At 37.7% G+C, this 16,330-nt stretch overlaps 2 protein-coding genes across 3 annotated transcripts in view; one reads left to right on the top strand and one right to left on the bottom strand.

Moving 5' to 3' along the window:
* Positions 1–29: 29 nt before the first annotated feature.
* sfr1 (SWI5-dependent homologous recombination repair protein 1) lies at positions 30–2,841 on the bottom strand. The gene is given in 3 exon segments (XM_042502279.1): positions 30–317; positions 1,096–1,446; positions 2,489–2,841. Coding segments are annotated over 3 exon segments (642 nt in total). The 5' UTR covers positions 2,591–2,841; the 3' UTR covers positions 30–128.
* A 5,844-nt stretch (positions 2,842–8,685) lies between these two features.
* Positions 8,686–16,330, top strand: part of LOC121954824 (collagen alpha-1(XVII) chain-like) — a 31,240-nt gene continuing 23,595 nt past the window's right edge. Inside the window, exons 1-6 of one of the 2 annotated variants that reach the window (XM_042502533.1) lie at positions 8,686–8,929; positions 10,176–10,240; positions 13,826–13,876; positions 14,020–14,127; positions 15,596–15,907; positions 16,020–16,076. In XM_042502533.1, coding sequence (XP_042358467.1) covers positions 10,186–10,240; positions 13,826–13,876; positions 14,020–14,127; positions 15,596–15,907; positions 16,020–16,076 — 583 coding nt within the window. In that variant the 5' untranslated portion in view covers positions 8,686–8,929; positions 10,176–10,185. The remainder of the gene's footprint in view (positions 8,930–10,175; positions 10,241–13,825; positions 13,877–14,019; positions 14,128–15,595; positions 15,908–16,019; positions 16,077–16,330) is intronic. The other variant, XM_042502534.1, reaches the window with a different exon arrangement.

Genomic DNA, 16,330 nt, shown 5'->3' with positions numbered 1-16,330 from the left:
TAAACTTTACAACTCAAGCTGTGAATAACAACAAAATAGCAGCAACAAATAAAACAATTAGTTAACTCTGAATTTTTATGATGTGATTGTTCTGCAGTATTTTTGTAAGACATAATGATCATTTTTAATTAGGTAGTGAAGTCTTCCTCTGTGCGGTCAAAGTGCAGAATGCCATCATCCAGACCAAAGAGGTCAATGAGCTCCGACAGGCTGGCCTTTCGTCCGTCTATGGGGGCGTCTGACTGGAGCTCATACAGAGCAGCCTGAGCACAACTCCTCCACTTGTCGATCAAGGTTTGGAGCTGCGTTAAATCATTCTAGGGAGAGAGACAGAGGATGTGTCATCAAAAATGACCATTTTCAGGCTGCGTTGCACCAACCAGGATTAATTTAATCGAGGATAAACTCTAATTAGAGTTTAGTAAAACTAGGTTTAAATGAGTAAATCAAGATTTCAAATTAAGCAGAACTGTATGGCTCTATTAAAAATTCATCTTGGTTTAGTATTTATTTAAACCGAATTTAAACTATTTTCATCAATAGCGACAAGTGCTATATCACAATTAAAAAAATAAACCATTTTTTTAAAAATGATGAATACATACATACATAATGAGCATGCTTTTTTGGGGGTGATTTTCTTGTTTGCTTTTTCACCTTTCTTTGCTTTTTTTCCCTGGGTATTTTCTTGTAACTTTTTACTAATTTCTGGCTATTTTTTTGGTGCATGTCTTGTAAAGTTGCTCATTGCGTCTCTGAACAAATTAAATCAATTTGCTCAGTTTTAAAGGTTTACATCATTATTTTTATCTCGGTGGAGTCTGGCATTGATGAGAGCGACTTCATTTTGCCAATGAAAAACACTGTCTAACTCAAAGGTAAGGCAGTGAAAATATTCTAAATATAGTGTACAGTTAAACTGATTTTTTTAGCTGGCTTACATCCGCATTGTTGTTGACCCCTCCACAGCAGCAGATTACTTAGTTTCCATGTCAGACTCTGAACTGGGAGCATGCTGACTGACAGCTTCTGTTTGTGATAAACTCTCTATGGATGAGCACCACATACAACCCAATTTCTTAAGATCGCCAATACCTTGCTTCTGTACATTTTAACCATCTTAAGCCTGCGCAGAGTCTCCGTCTTGTCTTTGACGTCCCTCCTCAGCTGGTCTCGTTGTTGTGTAATGTCTTTAGGAGGAGGATGTGTTGGTTCGGGTCCAGCAAACCTCTCACTCCCTGATCTCTCCTCATTTCTGTTTACATCAACTTTGGGCATGATCAGTGGAGGATTATTAATCGTCTCCCGGGAATCTGCTGAAACTTGTCGGCCATCCTCCTCGTCATCATCGACACAAAGGCGTTTGGCCACAGAGAGAGGAGAGGTGAAGGAGCGCCTTGTCCTCTTCAGCCTCTCCTTCAGGGAGGAGCTCAGCTGCTGGTGACACTGTGGAGGTGACAGTGAATGAATGACAGAGCGCATGCAAGGCCGTACCTACCACTGAGGTCACCGAGGTCAGGACCGCCGGATTTTTATAAGCGAACAGTTGTCCTTTTTAAAAAGGGAGCTTTGGGGGCCTTTTGTGAGTTATTTTGTGGAACAATGAGTTAGACTAATAAGATTATTCAGTGTGTTTTTAATATCTAACCATCATAATAGATAAATAAATGCTTGGGCCCTTTAGTTGGGGGGGTAATGGTAAAGTCCACCCCTGATTATGATGATTATTCTCTGATTTTCTCATGTAGGGTTCACCCAAATATTATAGTGTTTTCTGCACCCTCAATCTAACTAATCTAGACTAGGGCAAGTGGTGCAGAAATTCGGGGTCAACAGATTATTGGCCTGGCTGGATATTTGGCATTTTGCCGATTATCTGTATCGGCGTTTTATTTTAATGATCGCAGATAAAATGAATTAAAAAATGCAAAGAAACCTTACATTACCTGACAGAAAGATTTTCATTTTTATTGTAAAGGTACATCCGTTCCAAATAATGGTTATCGGTTTCATTGAGGACTACTAATCAGTATTAGTATTGGTCCAGAAAAACCAATATTGGTCGACCCCTAGTAGAAATGCAGTAAATTTATTTTAAATTCTTTTTTTTTCTTTTTTTTTTTCTTTTTTTAGGGAAGAACCCTGAGACTCCCTGCCAGTTATGAATCTTGTATGATTTATGCAACTGTGCACTCACATGATTTTAAAGCTTCTGTTATCCAATGTTTACTCTCCAAATGTCTTAAAATGCACATTTTCAGTACAGGGAAATTAAAAAAATCAGGTGAGCATGCCCTCAAAATCCCCCATTGCAAGCTTGATTTTTGCACCTCAGTGTTTCTAAAACCCTGCCTACGGCCCTGGGCACATGGTTAAGTAATAGCAGATGTGAGATTGTGTTTAACCAATATTTTTATTACAAATTTGACGTGATAATAACTAGCTAACATCACATGACAAGTAACATGAAAGCAAATTTCACTTTAACCTACCTTTTCCTCTTTCTGCTCACACAGGGGCTTGACTCCGCTGAATCACAGGGTGAAGGATACACTGGTTTTATTTTGGCTGCTTTCGGGGTGATCTCCATCGGTGAAACTTATTCTGACTCATGTGAACTAACTTTATTTTTGTTGTGGATACAGTCACGGACAGGCTACCGACTTTTGGCTAATCACGTAGCCATTCATCATCAAACACGTTAAAACGAAACTAACACCAACACACAATTACACAGACAGATAAACGATTTCGTAATAACTACTGAGCTACCGACAGCTTTTCTTAACACATAATCTGAGCTAAGATACAAAACTGTGAACGCGATGTGATACTTTGCTGTTTTCCTTATTTTGCAGCTCAAGAAAAACCTCCAAAGTCAGCGATTGGACAGAATTTGGTGACGCATTACCGAACAGGATCTTGGGAACTGTAGTTGTTGCCGGCTAGATATTTTACAAGCGAAAATCACAACTCCAACACCCAATATTTCCAAATTATCCCACATATTTAACAGGCTAAATAGCATCCACAAAGCGTCATATCTCTATATTGTTATTTTTTAAAATGTATTATAATATAGAATATAATTATGGCGCAGGTATGTATACCATATATACCACATGTCTTTTTTTCTAATGTCTTTTTTTTTTTACTCTAGGCTACTTTTTAGATTATTAACATCATATATAATAACAATTTATGATGTATTATTGTCAGTTAGGCAACCCAGCTGCATATAAAGTAATCAAAATGAACTCCACCTTTTACAGCTGCAATATTAAGTGATGAACACATTAATGCACTACTAGTATGCTATTCTGAAATGAGCCTTTCTGCATGATGTGCACTTTTACTTTTGGCACATTGAGTAGATTTCAATGCTAATACCTTTGCACTTTTGATTAAGTTAGTGTTTGAATGCAGAACTTTTACTTGTAATAGAATATTTCTTCACTCTTTTGCTACTTTTGCTTAATTAAAAGCTCTGAATACTTCTGTCACCTCTGGATACAAGTCTATTGCTTAGTACTATATAAGTGAATAAATTAGTATAACAGCAATAGTAATTATATAGTAAATGAAAATGAGGATTTTATTTTAATTTTTTTGAGAACAGAACCATATTAAATTGGATTGTTCTCATGAGATTAAAAGCAGACACATTTTCACAAAGTTAACAGCTCACAGGAAGTAAAGCAGTAAAAGTACTTTTCTGGGGGGTTTTGTTGACCAGGTCAGTGTTGGGGCAGTGTTACTTGGTACGCCCTGTTACCAGGGTCGACTCATGCTGTGATTCAGCCCTTCTCGTCCGTTGATTCATCTCTATTAACGGATTTATTTAGAACTCCTGCCGGCGGATGTATTCATCACTTGGTGAAGATTGTTTTGAGACTTGTCCAGATATCCTACTTTTTTTAATTGTGTTTTTATAGCCGTGAGGAAAAAGGTGTGAATTAAAACGTGATCCTGCCTAGACTTGAACATCAGCACTTGGCAGTTTGATATTACACACCTTAGGGAATGGGGATTTTTAACATTTTATGTGGATGAATCTTGCAGGCTGGGGGTGAAGATAATTACTGTCTGTGAGTCAGGAGGCTGTTTTCTGCGCTTTTTAACTTTTGAACAGTTGACATGAAATATTGCGTTTGCTTCTTGGCGCTGTGACTGTAGCAGTGGAGTGGGTTTATAAGAATCTAGAGTCTATGTGAGATACTGAGTGAGAATGCAGGTGTGTATGCTGAACACTCATGAATAAGGTCGCATGTTATGTTTGTGCAGGCTGCTAAACCCTCTGGAGATGCACATGTGTGTCAGCAGCGAGGCACATTTGCCCCCTTTACATCTAATATAGCCCTGTCCTGTTGTTGAGGAATTTATTGCGTCTTAAAATACATTAGCCTTTCTCCCTTTCTCTGGAGTCTCTTAGCAAATGCAGATGTGATTGTCACGTATACCAAGGTGCACAGACTGCAGTGGTGTCACTTGAATTTTTTTTTTGTTTGACAGAAAGGATTATTTGCATTCTGCGTTTGGAGGTTATTTTTATTTCCTGTCAGCACTCTTCATTATCTGTTATCTCAATGTTGGAAATCTAGCTTTTATGTTATTTCAAGTCTGGTCTGCAAACACTTCCTTATCTTCCACGTTTACATAACATGGGTTCTAAATAGAAACATATTTAAGACACAGGGCTTGTCTACAAAGCACGGCCACATAATTACCTAATGATACAGGAACTTGTATGTCTTTCAGTGGTGGGAAATCACAACAAAAAGAATCACACAGCTAAACTTGTTGACATGCACTGAACCTTCTGGTCTTAATCACAGCAGTCATTTCAACCTGTCAGCACAGGTGTTATTAATAACAATGGCTGTCTTTTATTAAAGTGTCACAGTGAACCATGACAGTGACATTGACCCAGCATGCACAGCAGCAGGACCCTGAAACCGAAGCAGCTAAATGGATTTCAGCCGTCATTCATTTTTATATTTACACCTGTGCTTTATGTCAAATGTCGTAGGTGAAAAATAACTATGATACTGTATATGAAAATGCTTTCAAAATGGTGGCAGATTGACCTGTTATCTACTGATTGTTGTCCTAGTTGGATGATTTCCAAACATCGCTCTGAATGGGGGAATAACCGTTGTTTTCTTGATCGAATGTAAATACTGTATGTTAACCATGTAAATCAAAACCGGCACTCCTTTCAGAAATAACAGTCTTTCCATATTGGGAATGACATTTCCAACTCTGCCACACAGTGCACGTGCCACTCTCTGTGCTCTCAGTGCATTTATATTTGTTTTTTTTAATGTCACTAATGTTCTTGCTCATAGGCTGCAACTGACTATTAATTTTACTATGAATTAATCTACAGACCAAAGCAATAGATCCTCACAACACAAAGCTGGAATTGGGGACTATTTGGCATTCTCCCTTGAGAAATTACATTAACGATCAATAAATTATCAAAATAATTGTTGATTATTTTCCTGTCACTCAATACAATTTAAATCTTACAGTTCAATTTCTTACTTGCCAAAAAGTGATTGCAGCTGCTATCTTGTCACGGAAAAGTTGTTTTTGCCTCATAGTCACTTGATTTCATTCAGAGTAAACATATTTGACCCAGTCCTCCTTTACCTTTTTAAAGGGGCAATGCAATGCATAAAATGCTATTTTTAACTCACCAAAAAGTGATTGCAGCTGCTATCTTGTCACTGAAAGGACCTTACAATATTATACAGAGAAACCCAACAGTTGAGACTCAGCGACTGCACACAGGTCCTCTAAAACAGTGACAAGGCTAAGTGTAGCATCACACGGCCAGTGTTACTTAACAATTATTATCGGGGTTCCCCTCAATATTTAGAGCATGTGCAGAGGACTTTTATTTTGCAAAATTAAAGACATTCATAAACCGATGCAGAAAAGGTACAAGTTGACACAAGAATTCTCCAGTAAGCAGCAAATTAAGTGGATGATGCTTAAATTTGTCCAGCAGAGGACCCCAACCCCCAATGTTGAAATGAAACCCACGCACTTGTCTGACGATGCCTCTCCTTAGTAAGACCACACACAGTGAGTGCCCTACTGGAATTTATTATCTGCTCTACTTTCAGTCTGAAAAGAGCTTTTACCAGAGAGGTTTACCAGCTTAACTTGACACAGTGTGACATCCTTGAAAAGATGAACCTCAGCTTTGTCTCTTTAAAGTCCCAAAACATCCAAAATACCTCTAAGTGCTGTAGGCAACTGGACTTACTTGGTAGTCTTGCAGACTCAGATGAGAGGTGAAAGATCTTCAAGAAACTCAAGTGAATCCAATTACCTATGATATAGAATTACTATGACTGGATGACTGACGTACTTCACGAACTTATCCAAAATATCTGTTGAGCAGTAGTGGAATAAGTATTCAGGTCTTTTAATTAAAAGTACTGTTACCACACTGTGAAAATACTCTGTTACATGTAAAAGTCTGCATTGAAAATGTTAATTAAGCCGAAGTAAATAAGTATAATCAGGGGAATGTTCTTAGGGTATTATAAGTACCAAATTTCGAAAAATCTTTAAAGAAACACACACACACACACACACACACACAGATAAATGTAGCAGAATAAAAAGTATAATAGTTCCCTCTGAAATGTATTGGAGTAAAAGTATAAAGTAGTATTAAACATAAATACTCCAGTAAAGTACAAGTATCTCAAATTCATACTTAAGTACAGTACTTGAGTAAATGTACTTAGTTACATTCCTCCACTGCTGTCGAAACAGTCTGTTGAGTTTTCCCTATGTATTATCTTTTACAGTCAGCAATTAACAAATGCAGCCAAAATGCTGAGAAAAGATGCCTGCAGGAGATTTCAGTAGATGGTAAAGTTACACAGATTCCTCCATTACACACAGTCATTAAGAAAAACAATATCTATTCCATCAGCTCTTGTAATGTAGCGCTGAGTGATGTTTTCCGGTTTACCTGAGGACAACTGGTGGTTTCCTTACAACACAATGCTGTCAAGAAATTCACTTTCGCAGTGAATCATTAATGTGTACAATGTCACATTATCTTGATAAACCCAGAGTGATTAAGTTCTTTGCTAGGTAACACCCTCCCTGTGAACCTAATTTGGGCACCTTTAATACTGCTGCCCCCTTGTATCAGAGAAATGATGAGCCCTTATGTGGGAAAAGATGTTATCCTCATCACAAACACGTGTTTCAGCACAAGAGGGCTGCACACGCCTCTTTTTTTTCCACCATCCTGGAATCTGTTGTTCTAAACCAGCCCCTTTCGGTTAGATTTGGCATTATTCAAGCTTGCACATAAACGTGAGCAGAGCAGCTCCTCCTCTGTTACACTGTCCTTGGGGCCATTTGTTTTCCATCATTTTGAGCAGATTGGAGTCATGCTTGCTCTGAGTCATGAGGGTGGGTGGATGTCTACACAGGGTGTGGTGGGTGAAGGATCCTAGTGGCGCTTGTGGCTGCCAGTGGAGGAATAAAGCATCCAATTTGGATCAAAATTGCACAAATGTAAATGAATAGATAGGGAAGTTTTTATTTCTATTTTAGAGAGCTAAAACAGTTCTTGCACTCTCCTGTGGGAGTCTTCATGTCAATAAGCAGGAGAACTCTGCAACAGCTGCACAAACACGCTGAGCAGCCCTTTGTGCAAAGACCTGGAAGTCTTTCTAAAATTACTTTGAAGTATTTTGAGTCTTGCTGCTTTTGCACAAAAAGAATGCGTGCAGAAACACTGTTTTGTTAACACTTTTGTGCAGCATTCAAACACCTTTGACATAAAAAAATTGAAACCTTAGCAAATAAGTTTAATTTCTTTGAAAACATGCAGGGCAATAAGACATTTGGCAAGAAATGTCTTAAAAATTAATAAAAGGTTAAAAGAAAAAATACCTGAAAAAAGAGAAAAAAAATTGTTAGAAAATTGTAATATAATAATAATAATAATAATAATAAATAAATAAATAATAATAAATAAATAAATAAATAAATAAACAAAACAAGGAAATGTTGTCAGACAATTACATATTATCCATCTATTTATTCATTTATAATTATATATTAAAAAAACAATGTTACTGAAATATGTTTAGATATTGTTTAAGCACTTTTTAAAGTTGTTTCCTTGTTTGTTTTTGTGTTTTACTTTTCCTTTTTTGCTAATTTTCAGGATTTTTTCCTGTAACTTTTACTAATTTCTTGCTCATTGTTTGGGGTCATTTCTTGTAAAGTTGCTCGCTAACAGTTTGCTCAAGTATAGTAGCAGCACAGTGGGTGCAACCACACAGGCTGTATATGCACTGTTTCGACTTCTAATGTGTGCACCAGATGTGCTCCAGCTGCTGCAGGATGGATTTGCTGCATACAATAGATCAGCGGACCCTGAGATGGTTGCACGCCTGCAATCCATAAAATGAAAAGAAAAGGAAAAAAATCCCACCTCCCAAATCACTCCTCTCCACCTCCTCCCAAAAACGTTACTAGTTTTGAAAAGTGGTGACTAAAGCAGCAGCAGCAGCAGCAGCAGAGTGAGGAGGAGTTCACCACTTTTATTTTTCACAGTCGTCTATCTGTCTGCAGAGGTGAGTCTGACAAGGTAATTGGTTTCCTCAGGCGCTGTTTTTTTAAATTCAGCTTTTCGTGCCGTCTGCCACACCTGCCTGCCAAGCTCCAGAGCTGATGGGCGCGGTTGGGACCGGTGCCCAAATCTGTGTTTTGACTTGCCTGGGAAAGTTGAGCGAAAAGGCACAAAAGGACGGAAGACTTTAAGAACATCCCACCACGGAGCGTCAACTTCATTTAAACACTTTATCTCTCCCGAGGACGCGTTCAGTCGCTCCATCTTGAGAGTGAATCGGGATTTAATTGTAGCTCGAGCTGGCTGAAGGTATGGATTAAACTTTATAAAGTGGAATAACCTGGAGACTTTTTTTCTCTCTCTATATATATATGTATAAAAAAGTTGTTTATACTGGATGGTGTTTTCCACCTGACTGTTGCATCTTTGCACTAACAACTGCGCTCTGGGACTTTGGTGATGGGCTGTCGAGCTGTTTTTCCGCTTTATAGTTGAAAGATTTGTGCGCAAAGTCTAGTATATTCCCATAAAAAAACTACAAGTGCTTTTCATCTTGTCAGTGGAGCTCAGTAGGGGGTTTTGGGATCAGTTTTCTTCCGGTGTTATCTATAGAATTGGTCTGTTATAGTGATCTCAGGATAGTTTTACATGTATTTTTACTGAGCTATTTACATCCATCTAAATATATTCCAGAACTTGAAGAGCTGGAGCTCAATGTGACATCAACCTTTTATATTTGCTCTTCAGACCTGTTGCAGGCCAGAAAAGAGAGCTTTGTACAAGTTGAGAAGACAACAAATAATAGAAGTGATGAAAAATGTTGGTGTTATTGACTTCCGCTAATATTTAACTTTTCTGAGAGCTGTTGGAAACTAAAAAGCTTGGATGATTTTAAACTTTTCAGGCTAGAAATTGTGGTTTCAGTACCTCAGGCTGCATGAAAGAGGAAAAAAAAACTGTATTTTGGAGTATTTATGCTTTTTTAGTGTACAAATATTGATGTTAAAGTGTGCAGTGAGTGAAGCACATGATGTTAAATGTCCTTAGCTGGCAGGGTGTGGTGAGAGGTTGGTCTTTCAGAGCTGTGCACTGATCCACTGGCCTCTTTTGTTCTTTTGTTAGTCTTTAAAGAAGTGAATACAAGGTGCATAGAAATCTATGGATGATGCTTTATACCTCCTGAGGCCTTTAATGTGGTATCAGCCATTCACGTGCGTTATTAATGTGCCTGGAAAGTTTTTAAATACAGTGTGGGTGATAGCTTTCAAGCCTAGATCATTGAACTCTGGATGTTCAAAGGAGAATATTAGATTGTGGTTTCTAAAATATGATCATGAGACTGATGTGAGGACATTTTTGTGTCCTCAGTGGCATGAAATTTCAAGTAAACACGAGATACAAGCGGCCTGGTCTTTAACCCAAATCATTCCTTGCATCATTTTTGACCTTTCCCATGAAATGTTTGCCACTGAACCGCAGTTTCAATTCAAGGGATAAACAGACGATAAACAGCAGTGCATGCATGACTGTGGTCACCATTTTATCATTTTACCAGATAAAATGGGATGGACGAGTTAACGAGACAGATGGACTTCTCCGCTGGCTTGTCAGGAGAAAAGGGTGAGATTTATGTATTTATTTATGAAGTTTTGAAACGAGTTCACCATAAAAACATGAGTTAACCCACTGAAACTTGAGAAAATTGGCCTAACTTTGTTCATAAACATCGGAAGAAGGCACTGAGCAACTTAAGAGGAAATAACCCAGAAATTAGTCAAAATTACATTTTTTTTTTAAAAAGCAAGAAAATTACCTGAAAATAAACACAAAACCCCCAACTATATAAAATTCAGGAAAGTTAAAAACCAAAAAATGAAATTACCTGAAAAAAGGTAAAAAAAAAAAAAAAAAAAAAAAAAAAAGTGTAAAATGTATAATACTTCTGTAAAATATATAATACATTATTATGGTCGCTATAAATATACATTTCTTTACACATTTTCCCCTAGCTTTTTACAAAATAATATTTTTCAACATCTACTAATTCCTTGCAGTTTGTGGGCCATCTCTTGGCAAGTTGCTCATTGCCTTTTTTCCCATGTTTTTGAAAGAAATCAAACCAATTTGCTCGGGTTTCAAAGATTGAAATACCTGTGAAAGGCGTCTGAAAGCCCCTCAAGAAAAGTGATTTCACTCTGGTTTCAAAGGGTTGGTTCACCCAAATCAAAGAAGCAGAAACAAAGGATCTTTTCAGACCTGTAGCTGTAGATGTATGCAGATTGTTTTGGTTTTATTTGCAGAGTTAAGAGATATCCGCCACTGAGATGTTTTGCCAGGAAAACAAAATGGAAACATGTATTTTGGAAACACAACACAGACCTCATTGTGGCAAGAGATATAAAAAATCTCATTGGAAGCTTAATGACAGATTGGCACAGTTCAACTTCATGTTTAAAGACTCTAAAACACTTATGCACTTTTTTTCTTGGGTGATGCTTTTGTCTCAGTGTTTTTTAAAAGGCTTACTGTTACTAACATCAAGGCATGCCTTCACATGGTGTCGGTTTCCATTTCTGTTCCTCTCTCAAAGCTCAGGGTGTAAGTCATCCTCTGGGTTTTACTTCTGTAGTCATGACTGGATGTAGAGGGACAGCTGCTCGGCTCGGCCTAATGACTTTTGACACGGTGAAGGATGGCGAGGCCGAGGAGCGCCTGATTATATGTTTGACGCTAACTGGGAGAAACGTATAATCAGCCGCCCTGCTGTCCTCGTGTTCTTGTTTAATACGTCACTTATCTTAAAAAAAAGTTAGTCAAGTTTATACATGTATCACCTTTTAATCCAGTAGTAACAAAGTTCTTTACAAAAGAGAGAAAAAGATTGGACATAACGTGATTTGGACACAATAGGCAAAGTCTGAAGATCTTTTTAAAAAGGTCAAAGCAAGAGAGTCTTAAGCTGATTTTCATGCCTTGATTTAGCTTCTCCAAGATTTTGCTGGAAGCTTTTTCAAAGATGAGGAGTAGCAGCACCTTTAGTTTTAAGCTTTGACCTTGAAACAGACAGAAGTCCCTAAAAGGAGCGAGGAGGCGAGGAGCGAGGAGGCAGCATGAATTTGAAATGGAATTTAAATGATCTAAAACCATTAAAACTCAACAGGGAACAGCTGAAGAACAAGACGCCTCCTAGTGGACAAAGGGGGTTATTGGTATTAATTATCTGCAACCACTTCTTTATAAACATGACAACATTAACACAAACTTCATATAAAGTATTTTCCACTTTTTGCTTTTATTTAACAAAGACTTTAACTATCTCTATGAGACTAAACAGACAGACAGATAAATGCAAACTAATTCACAGCATAAAGAATCAAAAAATTAAAATCAAGTTGAGGCTGAAGGTCAGTTATTGACCTTGACAATGGTAGTTTAACAAAAAGTAAATCTGAGCACAAGGAACCACGTAAGGGCAGTTTTCTGGATTATTTACGGAAATAGTTTAATTGTTATTCATATGTTTTATGACAACAACTAAACCATCTCCATGACGACCGAGCAAACTCTACCGCAGATGAACGCTTAGAAATATGACTAAAAGCTCAGGGTGAAAATAAAAGCTTTGACACAGACAAAAACAAAACTAAAAGAAAACAAGACTGACATATCAGGATTCTTAAGTTAGTTTTATTTTGATAATTTGACAAGACTATATTACATTATCCAAATAAACCTGAACATAAACACTTAATTACACTCAGCATTCAGAATTATTTCTCTGTTCAGGCACATTTAATAAATGTGGTTAATGAACTATTTACAGTACTAATCCTCTACTAAACAGTTATAAAACATTAATAAAAACAACTTTTAGGTTGCCAGGTTGGGAAACGCTCATACTGGTGAGTAATTAATTGTCAAATGATTACTTAAAGTTTATGGACATCTCATTTATAAATAGCAATCAACTAAAAAGTATAGAGAATGTGAACTTTGCGTCATGTATTTTTAATTTTTTTTGGACTGGAGCGCTATCTCGTGAATCTCTCTGCCAACTAAGGTGGTTAAGCAACAGTATTTGAACAATCTAATCACAATAAACAGATCCACGTGACTTTGCAGCCCAAAGGTGGGTTAGGAACCCTGATGCATGACGTCCACTTACATACCCAGACATTGTAATCTTCTTTTTTGGACTGAGTGCATACACTTTGGTCATAGAGATAACAGAGTGCCTACGTCACAAGACTGAGCGCCCTCCCCACACAGCGTGACGCTCCTTCACATTCTCTGTACATGCATTATATTTTGTCATATGTCCAGCAATAAGTAATAAATCTTTTTAGAATTCTGTCACTTATTGATGATTTTATAGTCATGTCAGTGTCTGTGGTTAGAAATGTTAATAAGTCAATAATAAGAGGTTGCAGTGTCATACTGTCTGATAAGGCTTCTTCAAAATATTGCATTTATTGGATAAAGGTCCCAGAAAAAGTCATGTTTCTATGTCTGTTTTGTTATGAGGCAGGTATAGGTTTTTTATAAAAGCTATGAAAGTATCAAAACACTCAGTCCGCAGAGAAATGCACACAGTCCATATTCAGAAACTGAGTTTAAACGAGCCGTCATGACTTAAGTTTTTGTTGTTGTGATGTTACAATTATACAATATAAAGATAGAAACTGCCTCTGCAGTGCCATTACAGTCATTTCCCAAATGCAATGACAGATGTGAAAGACCGGTAAACACTGACCAGTCAGAGCAGACTGAGGTTTTTTTTAGGAGGGTGCTTAAAGAGACAGGCACTAAAACCGAGCATTTCAGAGGGAGAGTGAATACAGGTATATACAATCAGACAATATTAGAAAATTAATGTATTTTTTTGAGCACTGAAGCATGCAAACATGTTCTATTAGAAACCCCAAATACAACCTAAAATTAGCAAAATATTAGACCTTTCAATGCTAATCCTAAATCCTAGATTATAGATGTTTTTGTTTGTTTTTCATATAAACAATGTTATCAAAAGATGTTAGTAAAGTTTTTCCTGCAGTGCCGCAGTGGTGGTAAATCTGTCAACACTGCCCATCAGTCAAAGTCACTTTATTTAAACTGTCATTAGCATTCCCGTCACTCAACACTCAACACCTGTGAATAACTCCCCTGATAATACCGTAATAATTATCTTTCTTTTCATGTGCTCAGTTGTGACAGAAACTGTTACCACCACAACCAGACTGACTTCTCTACCACCAAGTGAGTGTCTCTTTCTTCCAGTCATGCTTGCTTTAATTATAAACCAAACGCATAATACAATAATTATAGCCGAGCAGTTCTGAAGGAAGTACCCGATGACTAACAGCTTCTCCGTGTTTTTCTGTGTGTCTCCTCGTTGCTAGAGGGAACCAGCGGATCAAATCACAGGAATATGTCCAGCGGTGCTGGAGGGCTGGGCTTGGAGAAGAATGTCTTAACCCAGAACAGCAGTGGAACTTATTTCTCCTCATGTGAGAGCAAATTTCCAACCGTAATCCAAAATTGGGAAGTTGTGGGTTCGTCTTAGGATAAGTTTTGAGATGCTGCATGTTATATTTATAACCCTCAGTAGAACAAGAAGTACTCATTTTGATTTCCTTTTTACATCACTTGCAGTTTTTAAGACGTTGCAGGCTCTTTTTATTGCACTGCATTCATTTTACTGGTAAAGCTACTGGTTACTTTACAAATTAAGATTTGTGAACACAAAATCTATGAAGAACTTATAAAATATGATGCTTTTTATAGAGTAAACTACCCAACAGTACACGTTTACTATTAGATCAATCTGTTTTGTCCACTTTTACGATTGTTTAAATCAGTTTTCATGCAAAAATGGTAAACATTTAATAGTTCCAACTTGTCAAATGTGAGGATTTTCAGATTTTTCCTCATAATTATCATCATTATTATGTAGTTTGTCCAATAGTTTGACAAAACAAACAATGTGAAGGTGTCAGAAGTTTTACAAACCCAACAATAACTGATTACGTGAGACCCATATAAAATAAAAAAGTAGCCCCACATCAACTGATTACATGGGTAAAATGCAGCTAACACATTAATGCATGAGTAAAAATAAACTATTGGTATAATATGTAACAGTCACAGAGGGCCTTGTTCTGCACTGATTCCTTTTATTGATACTATACTATAATTTATTTTATATTATTTATTTTCATAAAATATCTTAATACTCCCTCCACCACAACGCAAAGCTTCCTGAAATCAGAAAGGAACTGAAACTGTAAATACATCTGAAAGTTTCAGCATAAAGCTGTGCAATTCAGTAATAATTCTAAAGAAAATGCACATAATGTTGAATTGGTACATTTCATAGTGAGTGCACAGCTGCTTAGCTGAACAGGTAGCATAAAGTTTCAAATACTATATATGGAGAGTAAAGTTTACAATAACAAATCACATCCCAACCGCCAAAAAAAAAAAAAAAAAAATGATGGCACTGTGTGTGTCTGCAAGCCACAGATGTTACATTTGTATGTTATTATGAAGCGGATATGTTGAAACTTTACATTTCAACAACGCTGTGGTTAATGTGTGGTTTAGGCGCAAAAACCACTTAGTTATGTTAAGGAGAAGATCATGTTTTGACTTAAAGTACCCAGTTTGAGGGGCACTATCAGACTGCAAGAAGTTCTCATTCCATGTCATCAAAATCTAAGAATTTGTCAGTGGACTTTTATGGCCAAATATGACACGCTCGGTACCCTCCTGCATACTGGGACCAATGAAATCAAGTATTGCCGCTAACTATTTTGTATACTGTTGGAGCACTGGTGCAAATGTCAATGTGTGTGTCACCATCATGAGTAAAAGTCTTTCCAGGTCGCCTTCATGTGACTCAGGGATATTCATGTCTGTGTAGATCTGATCCAGTTGCAGGAAATCAAAAATAACTGTTGCGCATCATCCCTTCAGCCTCTGTAGGTGTGAACACCGGCAGCTACAGCTCCTCCTCAGGGGTTTACCTTGGAGACTCCTCAGGAGGGGGTGATGTAGGGGGGCTCTTCTTGGACGGAGAGGGGTATGGAAGCAGCAGCGGAGGAGGAGGAGGAGGAGGAGGAGGAGGAGGCAGAGGTAACAGCAGTTATCTCGTGAGCTCTGTGACAAAGGTCAGGAGCAGCTCGTCGGGCGGTGCCAGGAGAGGGCAGACTGCTGGCTCATCAGGAGGCCTGTCGCCAGCTTTCCGGGAGAGGAAAACTATATCGAGCCGCTCAGGAGGTTACGACGGTGAGATAATAAAACAAGTTGGCATCACTGAAGCAAAACAGAAAAGTGAAGGAAACAGTCGTACATGGGGGTGTTGTTAATGTCTCTGTTGCCATTGTGTTTTGTTTTTTAGGAAGTTCCAGTGCTAATTCCTCCCCAGAGTTTACCCGTAAAGATTACGGAGTCTATTGTAAGTCCCTTTATAAATTCTGATTTCAGTGCTGCACAAAGTACACAACTCTTTTACTTGAGTCAAAGTACAGATGCTCCAGGTCAAATATTACTCAAATACAAATGAAAGTTGCTAAGTCAAATTATTACTTGAGTTAAAGTACTGGAGTACTTGCTTTTAGAAATACTTAAGTATTCAGAATCAGAAATATTTTATTGATCCCGGGGAGGACATTGTGGCTCCTTGCAGTCGCTCTGATGCCAGTAAAGAGA

The sequence above is a fragment of the Plectropomus leopardus genome, chromosome 15 (genome assembly GCF_008729295.1).
Source record: "Plectropomus leopardus isolate mb chromosome 15, YSFRI_Pleo_2.0, whole genome shotgun sequence".
Classification (NCBI taxonomy): domain Eukaryota; kingdom Metazoa; phylum Chordata; class Actinopteri; order Perciformes; family Serranidae; genus Plectropomus; species Plectropomus leopardus.
Note: the sequence above shows the minus strand (reverse complement) of the source record. Positions and strands in the feature narration are given on the sequence as shown.